This window comes from Hemicordylus capensis, chromosome 1, assembly GCF_027244095.1.
Source record: "Hemicordylus capensis ecotype Gifberg chromosome 1, rHemCap1.1.pri, whole genome shotgun sequence".
NCBI classification, from domain to species: domain Eukaryota; kingdom Metazoa; phylum Chordata; class Lepidosauria; order Squamata; family Cordylidae; genus Hemicordylus; species Hemicordylus capensis.
In genome coordinates this window covers 52,136,683-52,162,103 of record NC_069657.1, presented here as the reverse complement: position 1 = coordinate 52,162,103, position 25,421 = coordinate 52,136,683, and the positions used below count along the sequence as shown (strand labels likewise).

General features: G+C 42.0%; 1 protein-coding gene across 1 annotated transcript in view; it reads left to right on the top strand.

The window, feature by feature from the left end:
• TTC6 (tetratricopeptide repeat domain 6) overlaps positions 1-24,549 on the top strand; it is a 196,944-nt gene extending 172,395 nt beyond the window's left edge. The window contains exons 28-35 of the mRNA XM_053269433.1: positions 3,572-3,685; positions 11,059-11,178; positions 14,663-14,736; positions 16,186-16,396; positions 20,162-20,314; positions 20,929-21,099; positions 22,501-22,726; positions 23,710-24,549. Of these exons, the coding sequence (XP_053125408.1) occupies positions 3,572-3,685; positions 11,059-11,178; positions 14,663-14,736; positions 16,186-16,396; positions 20,162-20,314; positions 20,929-21,099; positions 22,501-22,726; positions 23,710-23,846 (1,206 nt within the window). The 3' untranslated portion in view covers positions 23,847-24,549. The remainder of the gene's footprint in view (positions 1-3,571; positions 3,686-11,058; positions 11,179-14,662; positions 14,737-16,185; positions 16,397-20,161; positions 20,315-20,928; positions 21,100-22,500; positions 22,727-23,709) is intronic.
• Positions 24,550-25,421: the final 872 nt, after the last annotated feature.

Genomic DNA, 25,421 nt, shown 5'->3' with positions numbered 1-25,421 from the left:
ATATAAATCAATCAATCAATCAATCAATCAATCAAATAAATAAATAAATAAATAAATAAATAAATAAATAAAGCGCCCATATCTTCTAGTAAAGAGGACACTCCTCCAGGGGTTGGGGGCCTCCTAGTGTTGGCCGATTCGATTATTAGGGGCATTGAGAGATGGATTTGTGACCCACATGTAGATGGTATCACCTGCCTGGTGCAAAGCCTGCAGACGTCCCAGCTGCTAGGTGGTCCTGGGAAAGAGTCAGCTGTTGTGGTGCACATCATCAATGTTGGCAAATGCAGTCGGGAGGAGCTGGAAGCCAAATTTAGGCTGCTAGGTAGACTATTGAAGCCCCAGGGCAGTGTTCTCAGAAGTGCTATCTGTTCCACGCGCAGGGACAGGCATAGCTGAGGGGTCTCAAAGCGTGGAGACCCCTCCTCCTGGTGTTAAGCACTGGGATACATTTTGGGATTCCCCTTAACAGGTAGACCCCTGAACTGGTCTGTGAAGTGGGTTGAATTGAACCGAACTGGCCTGGCCAGTTCTGTGCACGTTCCTAAGGATGACCAAGATGGTCAGGTGCCTAGAACATCTTCCTTTAGGGATTTGTGTTTCGTTTCGGATAGCAAACGTTTTGTGCCCAAAACAGGCCATTTTGGCTGTTTTGTAGACAAAACAAAACATCCAGTGCTCAAAACAGAACATTTTGTAGCCAAAACAAAACATCCCTGTTTCGGATAAAAAACATGTTGTTGTTTCTGCTGTTTCGGAACTCCATTTTGAAATCGCTCGTTATTCCTTTTAAGGAAATTTAAGGGTAAAATTTACCCTCATTGGCCAGTGGGGCAGTGTGCACACTGCATGGGACAGTGTGCATTTCACTGTTGTTGTTTCACACTGTTGTGTGCAGATCAATTGCATTTCTGCAGGGGGTGGGTGGTGGATGTGCATGACCTTTGGAAATCTGCCTGGTTCTTTGCAAACCTCTGCTGTCGTTGATGTGCGATGTTGATGTTATTTGGGGTGGATTCAGGGCAGAAAGGGGACTTTGGGGGCAGAAGAGTGGGTCAGGTGGTAGCGCCCCAATGGGTGCCTGCTGCCACCCAGATTCCAAAGGAATTGGAAAAAGGGCTGATTTTAAAAAGAATTTCTGAAGTTGAAATGTCTTTGGGGCAGGTTTGGGGCAGAAAGGGGGTCTGAGGGGCAAAACAGTGGGTTGGGTTGCCCCAAGGAGTGCCTGCCACAACCCAGATTCCAAAGGAATAGGGCAAAGGGCTGATTTCTTAGGAATTGTTGGAGTTTACGCATCTTTAAGGTTTCCCCCCTTAGGGAATAATGGAGGTTTCAGCAGACCCATAACTCCACCTGGGGGGGCACTGGGGTAGCCGGGAGTGAGTGGTATTGTAGTGCAGATAGGGTGCCAAACACCACCATGGTTGCTAACCCATGGGGTGCTGGGTTCTGTTGTTTCTGAGGTGTTCTGAGTGTAGATTCTCTGGTAGCATATGAGATTTTCAACAACAAACCATGAATCCATTCTCATATGCTACCAGAGAATCTACACTCAAAACATCTCAAAAACGACATAACCCAGTTCCCCATGGGTTAGCAACCTATGGGGGTGGTTGGCACCCTCTATGCTCTGCACTACCACTCGCCCTGGGCCACCCTGGTGCCCCCCAAGTGCAGTTATGGGGCTGCTGAAACCGCCATCATTCCCTATGGGGAAGAACCTTAAAGATGCGTAAACTCCATTAAATCTTTACAAATCAGCCCTCTGCCTAATTCCTTTGAAATAATTCTGGCAGCTTCCTTACCTCCACTGGGCACTACCACTCACCCAACTCTGCTCTGGGCCATCCCTTTCCACCCAACGTGAAGCTATACTTTTGCTGAAACCTCCATTCTTCCCTATGGGAAAAATCTTAAACTTCAAAAATTCACCAAAAATCACCCCTTTGCCCAGTTCCTCTGAAATGTGGGTGGTAGCTTCCACCCATTGGGCACTACCACCCCCAACCACTAGTTTTGCCCTGGGGCCATTTTTTAAAATCCAAAATGTTTCGGATTCGGATTTTGCAATTTTGAACAAAGAACAAAATTGGGGTGTTTCGGATTGGCTGATTTTGAATAAAGAACAAAATGGGGGTGTTTTGGATTTGGGCCAAAAACAAAACAGAAAAAAACAAAACAAAATGCACAACCCTACCTTCCTTATCAGGCCCAGCATCTGAGGCTTTTTAGTTTGGAAAAGAAGTGGCTACAGGGAGACATGATAGAGATGTATAAAATATGCATGGTGTAGAGAGTGGACAGAATTTTTTCTCCCTTTCTCACAACACTAGAACCAGGGGTTATCCCATGAAACTGAAGGCTGGGGAATTAAGGACCAACAAAAGGAAGTACTTTTTTCCACACAGTGTGTAATTAATCTATGGAATTCTCTACCACAGAATATGGTGATGGCTGCTAGCTTGGAAGCCTTCTAAAAGGGTCTTAAACAATTTCATGATGGACAGGTCTATCAATGGCTACTAGTCTGATGGCTATAGGTCACCTCTAGCCTCAGAGGGAAGATGCCTCTAAGTACCAGTTGCAGAGAAACAACAGCAAGACAGAGGGCATGTCCTCACCTCTTGCCTGTGGGCTTCTCAGAGGCTCTTGGTAGGCTACTGTGTGAAATAGGATGCTGGACTAGATAGGTCTTGGGCCTGAACCACAAGGGCTGTTCTTATATTCTTAAGGTAGAGAGCCTCCATTCCTTAAATTCCGCATGGGTCGTGTCTGAAACATTGGATGAGTTATTGTCTAAATAGAATAACTACTATAAATCGGTATCGTCTTGCTTACTTTGTGTCTCCACAGGACAAAGTAGATATTCCATAGCAAATGTGTATAACAGTATCTCAACAAACAGGTTTTTTTTAAATAAATGAAAAACAGCCATGGGAGACTGCAAAGTTAATTTGGGAAGTGGCATGTGGTTGGAGGTATTTCCCTTTTCCTCTGGATTGCTTTCTGTTCAAAATTCCCCTGTACCTCAAATGCAATATTTTTGCTTCTGTACAGTAGATAGAAAAGCAGCAATTCTTAGAAAAGAATAAAACCAATGGGAGATTTTAGAATCTTTCCCCCACTTTTCATTCTTCTGTGCAAATTCACACCCACTGTGGCTGCTTTGGACAAAACAAACCTCTCAGGAGACTGTTACATATGTCTGTCACATGATGGCCGCGTTTGCATGGTCAGAACAATCATTGTTAAAGAGTTAACTGTGAACGGCCAGCCCTGCACTCTCCTGCAGAGTGTATCATGAAAACCTGGAATTTCCGGGCAATCCTGGTTAAATAGCATTTAACTAGCATTTAACTGGGATTGCTAACCAGGATTCAAGTATGACAACATGTCAAAAAGGCCATTCCCTGTTCTTTTTCCTCAGCATCTGGTACTTAGAAGTATAGTGCCTCTAAATATGTAGCTTCCATTTTGTTATTATGATTAATAGTGAGTGTGATTATGTTACTCTATACAGATTATGTGATGCTTTACTAATATTAATAACACAATGGCATTTTTTCTCTAGACTTATGAACTTGCAATTGAAGATTTAACTAAAGCCATAGAGGTGGACAATACTTGCATTTTGGCATATTACAATAGGGCAATTATTTACCACCAGATAAAGGACTACAAAAAGGTATTTATTTTTTATTTTCATCATGAGCATTTAAATAAACATTGGCTTACATCCAGACTAATTCTGTGCTGACATGCAAGAATAGTGCACAATTTTTGGCGATTCCACTCTTCCCTCTGCAGCCACCTGTGTCTGTCAAAAATATGTCCCTGAAGGCTGAGGGACCCTCAGATACATAGATCTGGATAGTGAGGCCTCGACAGTCATAAAAATGGGTTCTGCGCCTACACAGTACTGCTTCAGGTAATACTGATTAGTTTCTCGTGACACCTTTTAACTGCCTCTGCATGCACTGTGCAGTACCTATATTGTCAGTTAGGTGTCTGTTGCCCAGTTTCTTCCTGACCGCCAACGCGTTCGGACCTCGGAAACTTTGTTGCTCCTTGGAAAGTAATTTGTTGTTTAGCTCAGACACTATGACCTTAGGACAGCCCATGACCATTCTTCGCTTACCCCTAAACGGAAAAGATTATATTTAGCTTTTATGGACAAACGGATTGACCACGGATTGGCAACAACGAATGGCAAGTCTAACGTTTCCAACCTTGTCCCTTATTTGTCTACAAGGCTTGACCCTGGACTGTGTTTCTGACTTCCCCTTATCACGACAAGGACAAGTGGTAATATATAAAGGAGAAAGCCAAGCAACTGCTGATTCTTTTGCCCATGAGTGCATCTATGAAGGAGAAAACCACCTTTAAGTGGTGTATCCGCTACAGGGCTAAACTCCCATTAACAGACGGACATCAGATTTGTCTCCTCTGCCTTGGAGAGGAACACTCCACAACTACTTGCCCTATATGTAAGGCCTTTTCTAGGCAAACTCAGTGCCGAAGAACGGCAGCCCTAAGCACCGGTGCTCCTTGCTGTCAGCATGCACGGCAGCGAAGAGGCATAAAGCAACTCCGGCTTCAGAGCATACTCTGTCTCCATCGGGGCTGCAAGCAGAGCCGATGAGGTACAGGGCAAAGTCATTGTCATCTGCCCGAACCCCTCAGCAATTGCCTTCCACCCTGAGCTCGATGCTGAGCGGAGGAGCACCTACTCAACATCAGAAGCATGCTGGCAAAGGGGGAGACCTGGACTCATCGAAGTCAAAAGGAAAAAGGGCGCTACTTTGGCATGGAAGCCAACTTTGACGTCGACAGCCATTGCTCCATCGACAGGGGACTGGGGTTGGAGCGGAGGCCTTAGAAATCCTTTTTAAAAATGCAGCCGCGGCCGATGCCACTGACCTACCACCCTCCCTCCCAACTGCCGAGTCCACCTTACCCCAGCCCGTGTCAGTCGGGCGAAGATAATCCTTAATTTCAGAGGCAGAGAGGAGCTTGCAAATAGAGCTCCTCTCTGTGCAAAGGCTGTGCCGGAACTGGCAGCATGGACGTAAAGGACGCAGTAGGCGTCCTTTGTGCCCAAAACGCCATTTCGGGAAGAGGCTTTGCACAGAGAGGAGCTCTGCTTGCGAGCTCCTCTCTGCCTCTGAATTTAAGGTCTATCTGCGCCCAACTGACACGGGCCGGGGTAAAGTGGGCTCGGCAGTTGGGAGGGAGGGTGGTAGGTCAGTGGCGTCGGCTGCGGCAGCATTTTTTCCTCCCTCCCGCCCGGCTCTGACGGCGGCGCCAGGCCTCGGCGGCGGCTCTGCCACCGCCTCGGCTGGCTTCCCCCGCCGCCTCTTCCCCCCGCCCGGCGACGGCGGCGCGGCCGCTTACCCGGCTTCTTGGGGCGGCCGCTTCTGGCCACCCAAGATGGCCGCCGGGTCCTGGCAGTCGTGTCTCCCTGCTCTGTTCTGGGCATGCGCTTTGCGCATGCCCAGAACAGACCAGGGAGGCACAAACGCATGCTTGGTGTCTGTCCACGGACGGACACCAAGCGTTTTATTAGAGAGGATGCTCCCAGTTATTACAAAGGCAGCTAAGTCTACATGGGAGATCTTGCAAACTTCAACGGCCACCTCAAAGCGCCTTGAGTCTCTATACAAAATAAAGGAGCAAGACAACGAATACCTGATTAAGCACCCAGTGCCTAATTCACTGGTTATTGACTGCGCTTCTTTGGCAAAATCACGGAGGAGACATACTATACCTGCAGACAAGGAGAGCAGGAAGTTTGATGTTCTTTCTAGAAAGGCTTACTCTATGGCTTACCTATGCATTAAAATCCCAAACTACATAGCTTGCCTTGCAAAGTATACGTACTCCTTGTGGGAAGGTCTCCATGCACAGAGAGCCTCTTTAACATCAGAAGAATTTCAAAAGTGTCTAGATACTGTTTTCCTGAAGACCACGATGGCTATGCGCCAGCAACTGGCCAATGCCAAACATTTGGCAGAGTCCGAGTCACGCACTCTCACAACTGCGGTGATGTTGTGACGCCATGCATGGCTGCAATCGACCACTTTGATGCAGGATATGCATGATCGCATAGAATAATTGCAATTTGATGGGAAAGGATTGTTTGCAGAGCAAACGGATGATACTATGGAACACTTAAAGAAATCTAAGATGACGGCCAAGACGTTCACAGCTCAACATTTTGGTAACAATATGTTTCAGCCATATCAGCGGAGACAAGGCTCCTACAGGAGAAATGAGCGCAAGGAGTATAAGAGACCCTTTAATCGCTACAATCGTAGAAATTACACGCAAATTACCAAGCCAGAACAGCAGGGACGCAATAAAGCTACACAACAACCAAAGCAACATCTTTGATTATTCTCTGAGCCCACAATTACCGGATCTATAGCAACCGAAACAACCAAGATTATTCAACAGGACCACAAGGTACAACATCACCTTGTTGCAAACCAGAAATACCATCAAACTGGCAAGCCATGCCCAAGCATGGCAACACATAACATCAGATCGCTGGGTCCTGCATTTAATCAGGACAGGTTATGCTATCGAATTCAAGACTCTTCCTCAGTTCAGTGAGATAAAGTATACCCCAGAGACACAGACACTAGTCAAGATTCTGTTGGACAAGGAAGCGATTTCACCGGTACCGTGGGCTCATGCTCAGATAGGCTCCTATTCGAGGTACTTCCAGATACCCAAGAAGGATGGTGGCATTCGCCCAATCATGGATCTCAGGTGGCTGAACCTATATGTCGACGTGAGGAAATTTCGGATGATAACGCTGCGAGCAATCCTGCCTCTTCTTCACCAAGAGCAATGAATTGCAACGTTGGATTTGAAAGATGCCTACTTCCACGTTGGCATACAAGAGTCACACAGGAAATATTTGCGTTTCACGCTAGGCAGTCAGATTTTCCAATACAATGTACTGCCCTTTGGCCTTGTGGCAGCTCCATGAGTCTTCACAAAGTGCATGGCTGTCGTCATAGCCTACCTATGTACACAAGGAATCTCGATATTTCTGTTTCTAGATGACTGGCTTATTACAGGGAAGAACAGGACGCAAATGGACAGCCAGATTTGGACAGTGACTACACTGCTACATGACCTGGGCATATGGATAAACTGGGAGAAGTCTCACCTTACTCCCGCGAAGCGCCTAAACTATATCGGTGCAGAACTAGACATGGACTGCCAGAGGGCGTTCCTCCCGCAAGACAGATTCATTCACATAAAGGAGATGGTATTACACTTTCATGCCAATCCACAACAACAGGCCAGGTCAATCCAGGTTCTTATGGGCCTGATGGCCTCTTGTATTTCAACTGTTCACTATGCAAAGCTTTGCATGAGGAAACTGCAGATGTGGTACCTGAGTGTATTTCACCCCAATGTGGATTCCCAGGATCTGTCCCTTCAAATTCCTCACGGAATCCTTAACTCCTTGTTGTGGTGGACGAGAGACACAAACATGCAGATAGGGGTTCCATTTCAGACCCTGATACCCACTTGCACGTTGACCACGGATGCTTCCATGCTCGGATGGGGAGCTCATCTAGGGGACCACAGGGCACAAGGCCGGTGGAACCAGTGAGAGACGAAACATCATATCAATTTCCTAGACCTTCTGGCAGTGTACAGAGCACTGCAAGCCTTTCAGGACATCATTCAGGAGGGGGTGCTACAACTACAGATGGACAATACCACCGCAATTGCTTACATAAACAATCAGGGGGAATGGTCAAAACCATTGTGCCATCTAGGGCTCCAGGTGTGGAACTGGTGCATTGCAAGGCACTTACACCTGGTAGCAATACATATAAAAGAGCAGGACAATGTCATAGCAGACACATTAAGCAGCTCTCTCATCCTTCAGCAACACGAATGGGAGCTCAACCCCCATTTATTGAAGGAGCTATTCCTCACCTGGGGGACTCTGACTGTCAACCTGTTTGCAACATCAACAAACAAGAAATGCAGCTAATACTGTTCCAGAATGGGGGAGGGCCACCTATCCAAGGGGGATGCCTTCCAATACCGTTGGATGCAAAGTATGTTTTACTTGTACCCTCCTTATCCCCTATTAAACAGGGTCATAGCCAAGCTTCTGTAGGACAGCACCAGGGCGATTCTTGTCATCCCTTGGTGGCCCAGACAGCCGTGGTTCCCCCAACTTTTACGTCTATCAAACCACACATACAAGAGGTTACCTCAGTGAGAGGACCTGATATCTCAAAAAGAAGGACAAATATTCCATCCCAACCTGTCTGTCCTCAATCTGACAGTGTGGAGAGTGGGTTACTGAGGAAGATAGTGTCACGCCCTCGATCTCAGACAGCAAGGAGGAAGAGGAAGCTGTCAATTTTCCAGGCAATGCAGGAGTGTCTGAGGGGCAGAGCCCAGCTGTCAGTGTTCATGAAACAGCTGTGGTTAATGATTCAGAACAGGCACAACAACCTGAGGCAGCAGAAATTGTGAAAGACCGATCTGAAGAAGAGCTATACAACCAGCCCCCGCTGACTCCGCAACAGTGGCGTGTCACGAGACGCCGGGAGCAATTGGAGACTATTAGGAGAAGCAAATGCCTATTGCAGAGGGCTGATAAGCCTTGAATGCCTGCCAGCTGGGAGCTCTCGGCTTGCACTATAAATCATGTCACCAGTCTTCTACTCACTGCTGAAAAACAACATTCATCATCCCTTGTGCTGACAGCGTGCAGCCAAGTCCAGTCGAGACGAACTTCCCGAGCCGTATCCAGTTTCAGCAGCTCCACTTTGTCTCATGACCTTCCCTGGCAGTCGGCCAGACCTTGACAGATATTAAGGAACAGCAGGAGACTATCAACTGGGAGTAATTATCTCTCCAAATGGAAGACGTTCTCATCATATGCCACTGAGTACCAATTTGTGCCAAAGGAGGCCTCCTTGAAGGAGGTTTTTCTATATCTAAACTCCTTGAAATCCAGCTGGTTGGCCAATGCGTCAGTAAGAGTCCATTTGGCGGCCATCTCCGCTCGCCATAGTGGCTGGAATCACAAGATTGTGTTTACTCATCCAAGGTGTAAATAATTTTTGAAAGGTCTGAATAACCTTACCTCCCAGTGCAAAGGCCATCTGACAAGTGGAGCTTCTCTTTGGTTCTCTCAACTGATGGAAAAGCCTTTTGAACCTATGGCCACCACTTCATTGAAATTGATAACATTAAAGGCTTTATTCCTAGTGGCAATTACGTCTGTGAAACGCGTGAGCAAATTACTTGCTCTTCGAATGGATGAGCCTTATACTCGGTTCTTCCCAGACAGAGAAGTTATGCGTTTGGACCCAGAATTCTGGCCAAAGATTGTTACTGATTTTCACTTAAATGCAGACATTGTTTTACCTACCTTTTTCAGAAATCCATCCACGCCGCTGGAAACTTCTTTACACATGCTAGACGTGTGGAGGGCCATCCTTTTCTCCCTACATAGAACAAGAGAGATGAGAAAGACAAAAAGTCTTTTCATTGCCTTGAATGGGAAGAACCGAGGCCTTCAGCCATCCTGCCAAAAACTGTCTTTTTGGTTGGTGGGACTCATTAAGATGGCCTATGATATTCAGGGAGTCACTCCGCCATCCACTATTAGAGCCCATTCAACGAGGGCGCCACGCTGCCTCAGCAGCTCATCTTTCAGGAATAAAATTCAAAGATATATGTATGGCGGCCACCTGGGTCTCGGATCAAACCTTTTGTAAAGCATTATGCACTAGAACTTCACTCTGTAGAGGCGGTGCAATTTGGCAGGGCCATTCTTAAGAGGGTGCTTCAGTAGCTTGCAACGCGCACCGCCATTTGGGTAGCTCATGATTCATCCATTTTTATGACTGTCGAGGCCTCACTATCCAGATAAACAGGTTGCTTACCTATAACAGGTGATCTGGTAGTGATGCCTTGACATTCATAAAACCCTCCCAGCCGGCCCCGCTACAGAGTGCAAGCGATTGAGACATTACAATTACACAAAAGACCAAAACCTAATAGATCCTATGGAGGACATTAACATTTATGCTGTCGGCCAGCCATTATACGCCTAACTGCCAGTATAAGTACTGCACTGTGTGTGCAGAGGCAGTTAAAAGGCGTCACAAGGAGCTAATCAGTATTACCCGAAGCAGTCCTGCTCAGGCGCAGAACCCATTTTTATGAATGTTGAGGCATCACTACCAGATCACCTGTTACAGGTAAAGCAACCTGGTTTTTTTTAGGAGGCACAGGAAGTATGAGGGTATTTGCTGAAAAACATGCACAACAGAAAATCTTGGCACATGGGCAAAGGTTTAGCCTGGATGTTGTCTACTATTTCTGAATATTTGTGTCCTGTTTTAATTTGTAATTATCATGTCATCTGCAATTGAATTTATAACAGTTGTTCACATACTGCATTTACTAGCCCTAATCAGATTTCTGTGTTCACTTTAGTGTGCACATGAAGTTCCTATATACATGCTGATTTTTCCATAAACTTTACTGGAGCGTGAATGCCACATCCTCCACTGAAATGTATAGGAAGCCTTTGTCAGCAAAGGAGTGCAGTATGTGCATCTAAGCTCCTACACTGTCAAATGTTTTTGGGATCAGGGATCAAATATGCACTGAAGAACTCAGATGACTACAAAATCATATTTCATATGGTGAATGGCAACTGGTAGTTCTGTGTTTTTGTTATGTATTTCCAGCTTTGTGCTGATTCTTATGTCATTATTAAACAACCAAAAAGCATCAGATATTTTGCTTTGTTGCAGTTTTGTTATGTTTGCCCTAAGGCTATAGTGATTCTCAGAACCATAGTTTGGAGGATCATGAGAGAGTGCTAGAAAAGCTGTATAGCAGAAGCAAATTCCTGGAGTTTTGGTTTATTTGAAAAGTATACAGGCCTTTAATCTGGTAAAGTAGACTGGAATGTCTTTCTACAGGAGAGAGTTCCTTACTCCAGCCAAAGCATACATAGCTCTGTCCATTTCAGCTTTGATCTTATTTTTATAGGCTTTGAAAGACTATGGGATTGTTCTTCTTCTTGATGCAACCAAGGATATTATCTTGAAAGTGTTGATTAACCGTGCATTACTCTATGCACAACTGGATCAGCATGCTTATGCACTAGAGGTATTTGTTTTCCTAATGTGGTACATAAGAAATTCCAGATGTCTTGGTTCTGTAGTATAGATTATAATAGAAGTTATTAATAGTTCTATAGTTCAGTGTTTTGTGACTTCCGTTGCTGTGTACAATAGTAGAAAAAATAAAATAAATAACAAAACCTCCTAGTCATAGATATGTTGCAGGGTTAATATGCTTGCTTGGACCCATGTTCTACTCTTGCTTGCATGTCCATGGTCTGAGACACTCTCTCACTTGAGAACCTACATTTTGAAGCAAGAAGTAATGAGGTTGCTAAGGGATTTACCAGCTCAGCTTCCAGCTAGAAGATTGTAACTTCTACTTTGAACTCGGACCTTTTTTTTCTTTCTACACTGGTATCTCTGCGTTGACAAGTTATTTTATGGCTGGTAATTAAACTTACTATTTTGTGTTTCACACTTCGGAATCCTTTTGAGATCCTTTTTTTACAAGGAGGGGATACTCTTTATTCTATTTTGGACTCTGAGAAACATGACTCAACAATGCACTTTTTTGAAATTCAACGTCAGAAAGTGGACAGAATAAATTGGAAAGAAAAGGGAGACTCAAGACTTTCCACATTTTCTCACGCGTAAGCTTTTGCGTGGAGCAAGTTCCGGCATATTATGTCTTTGGCAGAATACCTTATCTCTAGGCCAAGAATGCTCTCAAATTTTTTTCAAGTTAACCCCTTATTGACTTTTGGGTCCCTCTCTATTGTTTTGTTTTCAATGCAGCATAAGAAATACCTTAGAAACAAATAATATGTCCCCCCCCTTTTCTTTTCTTTTAAAAATATATATAATGAGATCCCTGATTTCCTTAGATTTGCTTTAAGATAGAAATGTATTTTTAAAAAGGTATTGAAGTAACCAGGTTGAAACCATAAGGATTTTTTTAAAAATTCTTTCTTACTGTATTCCCTGTGGTGTTTTCTCCAAAAATATAATAGAGGTTAGGGAAACTAGTTTAAACATTTTTACATGTAAACACTCATATATATCATGACTGCTGTTGCAACGTTGTTTTGAATTTGGAATTAGTCTCTGCTCATTGAAGAATTGTTTTTACATTCCCTGTTATGTAACTGCTTTTATCAAAAATTTTGTGTAGAGGGAAATCTTTAAACTAATAGCCTATATATATCATGGGTAAAATTGGAAATAGGATTTGATGGTATTGTATAAGATTGTGGTCAAGAAAATCTTAGTTGGTCTTTAAATTGATTAGAGAATCCCCAGCTAGTTACTTTATTTTATTAGACATCCTGCCCCTTCCTATTAACTATCTTTCACCTTCTGTGTTTTGTTTTTGCACACCTGGCTTTGGATACCAGTCATGAATATATGTTAAATTGTTATATAATTGGCGTGTAAGTGCTGGGAACTCCATCACAGCTCTATGTTATTGGCAAGAAAAATTTACATCCAAATATTATGTTTCTGTGAAGTCGGCATCTTCTCTCTCTATGAGCAATCTTTTCTTTACCATTCTAATATTTAGATACTTCGGGGAGTTAGAAGCGAGGTTCAAAATTATTTTCCCAGCCCCTTTATATACTAGATAGATATATATCCTTTTATACACTGGACTCTAGACTTACTTTGACCTTTTGGTTTTAATGAGATCTTTATAGTTGAGAGCTGAAATGTTTTCTTTGCATTATTACGTTGTCATAGACTTTTTTGTGGAGTAGTGTCATCTAGGGAGGAGAGCCAAATATGAAGTGATAATAGATATACGTGAAGATTTGTTGCATGATTCAGTGTTGAGCATTACATTTTGGCAGATTCTTGCTCTGCTTTGAGGGACCCTTCTAAGTACTTTGATGGAGATATAGAAAATATATTTTCATATTATTATAAAAATAATATTATTTATTATTTTTATAATATTACTTTGGAGTTCCTATCTAGAACTCATGGCTTTTAGATATCTGTATAGAACTAATAGCTTTTACAAGTCAGGTAATAACTAATGGTCTCTCCTTTTTTGTTTACATAACATAACACTGAAATCTGATCTAGGAATCCCCCCCCTACTTTTTTATCTGACATCATAGGCCTATTGAATTTACAGTTCCTTTTAGGAGAAGCTGTCCACTGTTCTTGTATCAGTAGGTATGGATCTGGAAAGGATTTTTAAAAATAATCTTCCTGGTTTTTTCATGGATGTTAGATTGTATCCATCTAGTAGGGATATAACTGGTATCATCTAGTTGTTTTTTTCTTTTGTTTGGAATTAAGTGCTAATCAGAAGAAGTGGGATGGGAAAGACCAGAAAGAGACCTGTGCATTTAGAACTTTATTTTGAGAAAGCTTCTGGATGATTTTTATACAGGCTTTTGGATTAAAAGAAGGATAATATTTATGTAGGGAAACCATATTTACTGAATTCATGGATTTCAGTGAGTTACATTCATGAAGGTTCCACTTCTTGAAGGGTTTTAATTTTTCTTTCTATTTTCTCTCCTGGCTAATCATAAGCTTTTATTGATATAATATTAATTAATAATATGTTTATTAATATCTTTGAGTTTGTAGGTACGGGATGGGATGGGACCCCTGTAGTGGATGTTTTGCTCTGCCTGAATTAACCTTAATACTCATGTATATGTTCCTGCCTTGTTCCTTTTTGTTGTTGCTCGTTTCGGCTCTCCCCTCTGTACTTTGTTTAACTGTTAGATTCGTAATTTTACTGATGGTAAGACTGAGTCCTATGTTAACATTTCCTATTCTATAATTATATACATATACACATATATAAACATATACAATTACCATTTGTATCTTGCATATAGAGGAGTTTTGTTTATGCTGGATAAGCTTCTGTGTGTAATCATGTATACTCTCAGAGATGTAACCTTTTTACTTGAACTTCAATAAACGTATTATAAATTGTAGGGCGGGAGGGGGAGAAAGCTACCCAAGTGAGCACCTTACTATGTGGTTCCAAAGTAGCTGTCTGCCAGATAGCAGCAGGTTCCAAACGAGCTACAGCAAACCATGTTCCACTCAGCCAGTCGGGGAGACTGATGTTCTTCCAGGGCAATCAGGAGCAGGGGTGGCCTTTAGCAAGTCCACATCTGGAATGGCCAAGCCTCAGTGATTTAGGTCAGAAACCTAGGGATTCCTAAAGCAGTCTCATGCAGAGTGTTTCACTGGCAAACCCACTTCTAGGTTGGACCTTGTGCAGTGATTTCACTCAGTCGATTTTTTAGTGATTCAGCTCAGGGATGAGGCTCGGCTTCTGACCATATCTGAGATTCAAGAAGGGCAGTTTGGATGCAGGCTCAGGCTTCTGACTAAGTAGGGGTCCAGGGCAGTACAGGGCAATTTTTGTCTCAGGAAGTGCAACTCTTAAAATTGTTTTGCTGAGGGCTTAGGCTATTGTGTTATGATTACAGACATCAGTTGAATGGTATCTGTGACACCAGTGATTCATAATTATTCTCTTTCTCTTTTTTTAGGACCTTACAGAGGTAACACTGAGTAAACCAAAAGATAGTCAACTGTTCAAAGTTATTGGAACCTGCTATTACAGGTAAAAGTAGATATTGACTGATAGGAGTTTGGAAATATGTATTTTGATCTCACAACTTACAGTGATGTTTACAGTATAGTTTTCAAAGCAGAAGTGGATGGGTTGGGGGAGTAGGGAAATGGGAGCATTTCATATTCTTCAGGATCCATACATCTTCCCTTTATCTGTTTTTTTGTCATACAATGGTACACTGTGGTCACGTTCTAGTGTAGGGCTACTCATCTTTGGTCATCCAGCTGTTTTTGGACTATAGCTCCCAGCATCCTCAGTCACAGTGGCCAATAGTCAGGGATGCTGGGAGTTGGAGGCCAACATCTGCAGGAGGGTCAAAGTTGAGTAGCCCTGTTCTAGTGGTTGCTAGGTACATGATTCCTTTGAGAACCCGTTTGGTCTGTTCATAAAATGGAAAATCAGTAGGCTTGATATGACTATATATTTTGATAAAAGGAACATTTCAAAGTTCTCTGAGGGTGTACATGTGACTCAGTTACCCAAGACTTGGCAGTAGTTTGGCAGAATGTATTGTAAATTTTCCCCCAACAGGGTTTGTAATTATTTTTGCTTAGTTAAAACTATGTCCTTTGCAAGAGTTTTTATTGGAACCTCTTGTTATTGACTGTGCTTTTATTGTTTATGGATTTTAACTTTTTTTAGTCACCTTGGGTTTATTTGAAGGATGGGGTATAAATCTTGAAAGTAAATAAATAAAAATAAAATAGTTCATTCATTATTATTTCTATGGCTTCTTCATATGAAATAAGGAAACTTCTATTTAGCTGCAAAATAAGAACACTTCCAATAAATGCCTAATACTTACTCAATATGCAATTTATTTCTTAGCCTCTGGTTTCCATTTTGAAACCCTTTCTGTGATAGTATTATGAATTAATTGTTATACTGGGGCAGTAGTGGGAAGATTTGCAAGAGAAATAAGCCTATCTCAATTATGCAGTAGTAGAAAGATCAGTTTAAGAGAAACAATTTATAATCATACAGTGAATTTTGTGAATGCATACTTATGAACTTCATGTGCAGTTTCATATCATAGGGTTTCATATAAGAATATTAATTCTTGTAAATTGCCTTTAAGGGGAGGAGCATAACAGAGTAACAAAGCGTACTCTTTAAATACAGAAGGTCCCAAATTCAATCGTGGGCATCTCCAGCTAGGGTTAGAAAGACCCCTGTCTGAAACCCTGGAGAGTCGCTATCATTAGGTCCATCTATAGCTAGATTAACCAATTGTCTGACTCAGTATAAGGCAGCTTAGTATGTTCATATATTAAAATAAAATAAGGTGTCTGCAAACTGGCTTTTAAATTTTTACTTATGTTATTGTATTGTATTGTTCTTTGCTGTAGTGTTTATTTGGTAGTTGACTATAAATAAATGAATTCAATTCAAGCGTTGCTAATAAAGTACTAACTGTCAAATGCATATTGATTTTAGACTTCAGAAGTATGAAGAATCCGTGAATTCATTTTCCAAGGTTCTTAAACTAGATCCCTTTTGTTTGGATGGTTATATTGGACGAGGGAATTCATACTTGGAATACGGTCATGAGGAAGGCACTAAAAACGCCCAGAAAGATTTCTCAAGAGCAATACATTTGAATCCAATGTGCACAAAGGCTAGACTTTGCTTAGGATACAATTTGCAGGTAATAGATTTGTTACTATTGACAATGAGCCCATTCAGATGACTGGGCGGGTAGGTGGGGGGAAGGCTGTACGAATCTTACCTTCCCCCAGACAAGTCATGGAACATTGCTGGGAGCGCAAACCGCACTCCCAGACAATCCACTGCTGCGCCAGGCAGCATGGAGTTCCAGAGGCCAGGATGTGTCTGTGTATCTCACAGTGCACCACCCGCCAAGTGTGGTGTATTGGGGGATTCCTCCAGGAGATGGGTGTTCTAGGTGCTCGTCTCTGTGTCTCCTCGGGCTAAACACATACCAAGGAGACACACAATCCTGGAGCCTGGGTTAATGGTGTGCTGGCACCGTTAACCCAGGCTAAAAGCTGGGCTAAAAAGCTGGGCTAGGTAGCACTGCCCCACAGGACTGGGCCCGATACCAGTAGTTCTCATGAGCAGCCTAATTCAGGCTGGGCTTCCCTAGCCTAGATTAGGCTGCGTGAGAGAACAGCCTCAATATCTTGTTGTAAATAAAAACAACATTAAGGTTAATCTGATAACCCTCTATTTAGATGTTTAAGTAGGAAATCATTTATTATACTGTTATGAGATTGATGTTATGAATGTTGGCTGGCCATTTTTTTGTTAAGCAGATTACTTGCCCAGGAGATATCCCTAAATGGGGAGCTAATTGAGAGATCTCTCTGAGGGTGGCTTCACACAAGCACTGCCAAGTCAGTAAGCCGGGACCCTCCGGTTTCTGGCGAGTGTATGCTCCCGGTGGGTATGAGGACAGTGGTCAACTTAAATATATATATATTTAAAACTATATACAGGTGGCTCTCGTTATTCTCAGGGGTTCCGTTCTCGCCTATAGATGTGAGTATGGAAACTGCGAATAATGAAACCTTGAATCAATGGGGATTGGGGGATTAAGTTCCTAAAACCCAGTGCCAGAAAAGGGGGCAGAAATAAGAAAATAAAAGGACAGTACCTTATTCTCCAGTTCTTCAGAAATTGCCCCCCAATCCCGAAAATAGTCAAATATTCTCAATTTTTTCAAAGAGCCACAAAATGGCTCTTTGCTGAAAAATGGCAGCTGGAAATGACATTGGAGTAATTTCCGGCCACTCAAAACCACTGATAGGTGGATTTCACCTATTTTTCTTCCTGTGAATAATGAAACTGGGTCTCTAAGACCCAATCATGGATATGCAAAACTGCAGATACAGAGTCTGCGGATAATGAGGGCCACCTGTATTACCAAGATACCATAAGCCTCTAGGGATTTCTCCTTCAAAGGAGACAAACCCTGATAGTGTTGTCCCTGAACGTCCCATTGCTTGGCGATGTTGGAAGTTCATAGCAATGGCTGACATGATGAGGAAAATTACTCAAAGTTATACCATTGAAATTAAAAGGACAAATTAGGCATTGTCCTGCTTTGAGTAATTTTTCTCAAATGAATTGCACACATAGTGAGATTAAGGGTCAACCTCTTTGCCCTTCAACTTTAGTTCAGTGTGTGTGTGTGTGTGTGTGTGTATGTATGTATAACAAGCACCCTCTGAATTGTGTAGGACCTGCTGTGTCTCTTTTGGCAGTCTTGCTGTTGGATAATGCATGAGAATCTGTATTTCCCCCCCATGTTTAGAAGACACACACACACACACACACACACACACACACACACACCCCGCCCCAATACTGCTTTCCGTTATTCTTCTAGTCTGTCTGAGGAGATCAGTAATGAAAAGTGCTACTGTTTACTAATGCAGTTCCTAGCGGGGTGGCAAGGCTCTTTAGGAGGTGAAAAAATGCAGATTCGCCAAACACCTCCTTTATCACCTTCCCCTCCCTTTCAGCTTTCAGATAGTGCTCTTCCTGCTGGCACAAGCAAAGCTGTTCAGGAGGAAAAGGCAGACTAGCAAAGATGTGGGACATTAGTGATGATCCTGTCCTATGGAGGTGGTATTGTAATAATATATGTGGCTGCCTCCTTTTGAAAGTGACAAACATTTCCAGAATACATAGAGATGCAGATCAATGGAGGATTGCTTGGATGGGCTAGCATCTATCGCAAACCAGCCCCTGAGTTCATCTGCTGTTTCTTCTGCTCCCTCCCTCTGGTGGGATCAACCTGGAACCTGGTCTTTGTCACCAACTGCCATGAATCAGAACGGACTGCCCCACTAAACACCCATGGATCCCTGATTATATTGTACCTTTTAATTTTGACTCAAAAAGGGGAGTGTAAATATAATTAAAGAAAACGTAGAGAATCAAACTATATTGGGCTGTCTCAAAGTCTGGGGGAGCCTGGGTAGAGGGCTCCAGCCTCCTTTTGCTTGCTTTGGTGGACTAGTGGGATTTCATTTCTTTTGCCACTGCAGCAGCAGAAGTAGAAACAATAGTGTACTAGCTGACAGGCACCTTGGGCCTATCATTCCCCCCCACAATGTTTCCAATCGATGTAGTGTATCACCTGCCACCAAGGTAAGGCAGGAGTCCACCCAGCCACTAGCTGATGGTTGCTAACTGGGTCCATTCCTCCCCAGGACACTGGGCCCTCAGCAGCTGCCCAAGGCTGCCACCTTGTGATGCTGCTCCTGAAACGACACATTACATTAAACATATTTGGTGTTTGTTTCCTAAATAGCAGCCACAGAGCAGGATAGAAGATCAGGATTGGGGTCGCAGCATGGGAGGGGGAGGGGGTTTAACGCTTCCCCCACCATCTGGATCGGGACTTCCAAATGACCACTAATTAGGAAATGAAAGCCGAGTATGCAAGGGCCAACTTCATGCTTAATGTAATGTGTCATATGGCTCTGGTATATCAGAGTTTCAAGTCTAATGTGTCAGAGAATTCTTGAACAATATAGCTACAGACAGGTCCAAATGATTATATTAGCTGAGGGACAAAGAAAGAAAAGACGAATTATTTTCCTTTGCAATTTAAGTAGTTTTGCGGTACTGTTGTCATGTTTTCTTTCATAGTTACTCTCTTCAGATTAATTTTGAATAAAATATCCACTTAATTTAGGAGCCAGCTTGATTGGTTTCATGCAGTTTGCCAGTATGCTTTAATGCTAACAATTCATGTTTATGGTGCTTTGCACAAATCACTAAGTGCTGAGCACTATTGTGAGTCTACATAAATACACATATTTTTGACTGATCCCTCCAAGCATACACCATTCATGAGGGAGCATTGGAGGAAGATGCCTAGGCAAGCTGAGCTCTATTATTGTTGATACAGATCTTCAGGTCTTGCAAAAAAGAAATGTATGTGTGGGGGAGAATGACACCCCCTTCACTTTCTTCCCTCCGGTCAAGTTGTGGAAGGATAGATTAGTGTGGGAAAGGTAGCAGTCTGCTGAGTCTGAGTCTTCCATTTGGGGGATGGGGTGGGGGTGTTATGCCCAATTTTGGGGGGAGGGGGAAAGGGAATAAAGCCTTTTGTTTCCATTTGCTCTTGTGTATAATGAATTATTATTCTGTTAACAGCACACTTCTGTTTCTCTGAATGAGAATAAACTAGATAGACAGAACTCTAAAACCTACATGTACTTGATTAAAATCTGAATGTCGTAAAACATGTACCATCAAAACATAATTCAGGGCTTTACAACATTAGTTCATCCTCTTGGCTCCTTCCTTTTACTGCTAATATTGCCTTTTCAAGAATCCATTGCCTCTATTTACACACTGGGGAAACATTCTGATGTTGTGTTCTTGCCAATGCTTAATTTCCAAAATTAAAAAAAACAAATGATGTTTGTTTTAGGCCCTTGGAAAGTTTCAAAAAGCCTGGAACCAGTTTTCAGCAGTCATTCACTTTGATCCAAACTGCCACACTGCTTATGATGGGCGAGCTATAGTCTGTCTTCAGATGGGGGATACTTTTGCTGCCTTTCAAGACACAAATGCAGCACTAAAGGTAAATTTCTGGTCAGCTGAGGTGTCCCCTCCTAGGTTTGAAGAGTGACCTCCTCTGCTTCTGTCATCCCTTTCCCCAGTAGCTCCACTTCTTCTGCTCCTCCCTTCTCTATGCTTCTTACCCACCCCTCTCACATACCTCTTTTCTATTCCATCAGTTAACTTACTCATCCATCTACCCTTCTTCATCACAAATATCTCCAGTGGTAATTCCTGAACCCCTGTATCTTGTGATTTTAACCTTGCCTAACCATCATGTATGCAGTTTCTGAATCATTTTCCCTGTCCCTTTGACTTTCCATTACACATTCACATCCTGTTAGCTTTTTTCACTTGCTCTTCCTGGTTTATGCACCCAATAATACAACATTATCCAATAAACAAAAAGAAACTGCATAGAGATGTTTCCAAATGCAAGTTGCTCTTGGTTTATTCTCATGAGTGGCTCATCCTAAAAAGGTTGGGAGGGGAGGTGATAACCCTGCCTCCTACTTTTGTGCACATGTATGTCTGGACTGGGCCATAAACTGAAGTCCAGATAAACTCTCTATTTCGATAGTATATTTCCTTTATGAATTTTGTTCCCACTAATGTATGTATGTGATTTCATTTCAGATTGTTACCAATGCAGAATTGCTTACAAATCGAGGTGTCATTAATCAATTTATGGGATATTTAAGCTGTGCCATGAAAGATTATCAGCAGGCTATCACCATTGACTCAGGCTATGCTTTGGCATATTTCAATGCAGCAAATATTTACTTTCTGAACAGACAGTTTTCACAGGTCTGTATCTGTGGGCACAGCACTAACTTTCTTGAACACTTTCCCATGAAATTAACAAAGACTTCAGCAAGGCACATTTGCTTCTTAAAAAGACCACAGTCCTTGGAAAAAAAACCCACCAATCCTAAAGTTCAAGGACAGGTAACTCCACACCTGATCCTCCACACCTGATCCTCTACACCAACCTGGAAAGGTCATTGTAGAAGCCTTGGAGTACAGAAAGTGGAAGGATTATGCTGAATCCATGGGTCATATTTTTTCCATATGGCATTGCAGTTGGCAAGTGTAGGGGAGGCATACAGATAGCACACTTCTGATGCAAGTCCCTGCTACAGATGTTTTAACAGCAACCAAAAAAATGGGTGTGAAATCAGGGGCATAGCTAAGGGAGAGGTGGCCTGTGTTTGCCCCTCTCCCTGGCAGCCACTTGGAATGAGGGAGATAATGACGAAAATAGGGAGGGGTGGATCTGGGGGGCCCTCAGGTGCTGGGTGCCCGGGTTTCTTGAACCCATCTGTTCAATTATAGCTGCACCCCTGTGTGAAATCTGGCCGATGTTAGATATTCCACATTTTCTCCAGACGGCTGGATCAGCTGCATTGGTACAATAGTTTAATAGATAGAGTGTCACATTGGCATGGACGGTGGAACAGCTTGAGACTGATAAATCATTTTTGTCATGGTTCTGGTTAGACAGAATAGAACTGAGAGCACCTAGGACTAATGTAAGCAGAAGTGCAGTTTTGGATATTTTGAAAAAAATATAAGAAACAAATAGCTCTGGTAATCTCCCCGTTGACTTCAGTTATTTATGATGCAGGTTTTCATCTGGCTAGAAGGCTAGGAAATTTGGATTTCTGGATTCTGGATATTTGGATACCCTTTGGTGTCAACCCCACTGACATAGGCAGTGTTCCTATATAGGCTCAAGTTGGCTAGTCTGTCCTCAGCTCTCTTGTCCTCAAAATGGTGTCCAGAAATTACCTCGGTAATAATTCCCAGCCATCCTAAACCTGTGGATATGTGGAATTAACCCTTTAAAAACTAGCGCCCCCCGCCCCCGGCAAATAAATAAAAAATAATAAAACCAGGAAAATGTCAAGGAAAACATAGGCACACAATCATTTGGGATGAACATTGTCTAAATCTTCAGGAATAAATGAGTGAGTGAATTATGTCAATACTGGAGAAAACTGCTAATGTGGAATCAATCGCACTAAGATAACCAAGCTCACATATATGAATTTAAATTGTTATACTGGATTTTTATTGCTAATAAGGACTACTCTTGAAAATAATGCCATCCTTCATTTCTTTCCCATGAAATTAGTGCTATATAAAACAAAACTAATAATTAATTTGAAAAAGTACATTAGTTCTTTTATTTTCTTCATTTCATAGGCATATGACTATTATTCAAAGGCATTGATGTTCGACCCCAAAAATGAATCTGCATTCCTGAATCGAGCTATTACAAACACCCTGTTAAAAAACTTTGAAGAAGCAAAAGCAGATTTTGAGAAGGCTATTTGCCTTTCTCCTTTCTCTGCAGCAATATATTTCAACAAGGCCAATCTCTACAATACATTAAAGGAATATGAGCAAGCTGATGAGGATATTTCAAAAGGTATTTCTAGGACTCAGAATAATAGTCTTACTGTCACTTACGTTCCTCTTCCTTTCTAAGCGTTGCAAGACTCCAAAACTGACTTGTAAACTTTCTGATGAAGAAAGGCAGACCTTCCACACCTAAGAGTACTGTGTGAAATGTGGAGTGTGGACTCCTCTAAAATCTATATATACATGTGAGGTGCTCTTGCAATAATTGTGAATGCCTGAACAGCTGATTAGCAGTGTCATTTTTGACCACTCCATTCTATTTTTAGCTGATTTCAGTATCCCCTTTATTCCCTTTACAAATAGGTAATCATTTCTGTCAAAGTTATCAGCACCAACCATTTGGGGGGAGATCCTTGCATGCAGCAACCTAGTGCTATGTGCAAGTTCTCTTAGTTTTCACTAATGGATTATTTATTGCCCAATTAGTTTTATGTGTCACGTTAGAAAGCATCCTCCTGGAGAGTCACAAGAGAGCCAGCATGGTATAGTGTGATTATAGGGTTGGACTCGGACTGGGGAGACCTGAGTTCAAATTCCTGTTCAGCCATGAAACTCTCTGGGCTAATCATTTATCTCTCAGCCTAACCTACCTCACAGGGTTGTGAGGATAAACATAACCATGTATACCACTCTGGGATCCTTGGAGGAAGAGTGGGATAGAAAAGTCTAATATAATATAATATAATATAATATAATATAATATAATATAATATAATATAATATAATATAAATTTTTGAAAGTAATTCAAAACTTTTTTAGAAGGGTTGTTTAGTGGCTGGGATTAATCTCACAATGAGGTATTTACTTCTCTAAACTTATGAGATAGGTTGAAAATTGTAAATGAATACATTAATGTTTCTGTCCTTTAGTGACTATAGTTTATATGTCCAAAATCATGCATGCCCTTCAGCGTTCAGATGAGTGTTTAGCATATGCATATTACATATTCTGACAATTCACCTAATAAATTACTAAAATATTTTTTACAGCACTGTCAATTCAACCTTATGATGCCCTGATGTATAAGCTTAGAGCTGATATTCGTGGCAAAATGGGCCTCATTAAAGAAGCTATTGCTGACTACAAGAAAGCTATCAGTATCCAAGAACTTATCAGCACTGGCTGAAATATCTTTCATTGTATAGTAACATGATGGCTTACATTATAGGGACTTTTCCAGGTTATGATGAAGACCACGTGTGTTCTGCTATTGTCATATAGTGTTTATGTTAATGTTGTATGTGCTGTCATAATTTGGCATTTGTATCTCTACATACTTTTTTCGTATAACTGAGTAGGAAATTTTAAATGAAAAGAATAAAAGCAACACAAAACGTAATCACTTCAAAATTATGTATTATGCCAGCTTATAGGACAATGTTGCATCCCCCAATGTAGCTGCAACACAGCATTATTTCTTCCCATTTATTCACAATATAACCTGAGCAAACCAAATAGTAAAAAAGAAATTGTTAATTCTTATAGTCTGTAGCATGATCCATAGGAAATTCATAAGTCTGTGTTCTATGCCTGCACAGGACTTTGTGGGTGGAAAATCCAAGCTCCTCTAATAATTATATCAACACACATAGAATCGTTATATATGCTAGTTATCAATTGAAGAAACCACCATCTTTCAACAAAATATGTCTTCAGTGGTTACAAATACTAATTCCATACTTACAGAGTTATAATGTCAAGAATTGGTGAAGTTACCATCACCTCCCTAGAAGTAATTACTGTAAGTCTCCCAAATTTTTTACTGTTCATCTAACTGGCTGCAAGCTTGGCTCATTAAAAGTTCTTCAATTAAATTCCTTCAAACTCTGGCTTGTTACTGCCTTGAGACTTTCTCCTCTGTTTAGTTTACCAAACTAGGTCATTAACTGAAATGATGAATGAGAGAAGTTGCACGCACTTAAGAAGTTTGCAAAGTTGTGCGAAGTTGTGGTACTCTATGACATTGCAACATTGTACAAGGTTGCACAATCTGTTGCTCAATGCGCTGTACAACCAGTTGTGCAAGAAAAGCTCCTATGTGGAACTAGCTAGCACAGCATCCTTGTTCTAGCATATGTTTGCACATAGTCTAGATGTCAGCAACTGTGTAGCTAAGCTATATTCATAGCCTGGGCAAAAGGCAGACGGGGCAAATAATTTCTGACCAATTTTACTATAGGATTGGTTCATGTGTCATGCAGAACTTCAGTTAAAGTTAGCTAAAGTTTATGAAATACACCAAGAACAGCTCTGCAGAGAATCACCAATCTCGGCTTGATTCTTTTAACTGTGGTTGGTAAGTGGCTTGCATTATCTTCACCTCCCATGAAGGGCCCATATACAATGCCAGGCTGCCTTGCTCTCTCCTGCACCTGGCAAGCCCTTCTCCCATCACCAGCTTTCCAACCATTGGTCTCAGTTATGAAGGGGGTGGGCTTACCTGGAATTAGCTCCTTTGTGTCTTTTGGCCCACTTTTGGAGTTCTCCGGATGCTCTCAGCTCCCTACAGAAGGCAAAGGAGCTGTTAAAGCACAAATTCTCCCATCCCCCAGTTGCAGTCCCACATCAAGCAGAGCTTACAATTTCCAACCTACCCACTCCTAGATTAACAGAAAGCAATGGAAAAACATATTGGGGAAGCTGAATTACATTGTAAGGAGTCATAAGTGGGAGTTAAGTAATAGAAGGACAGGACTAACTA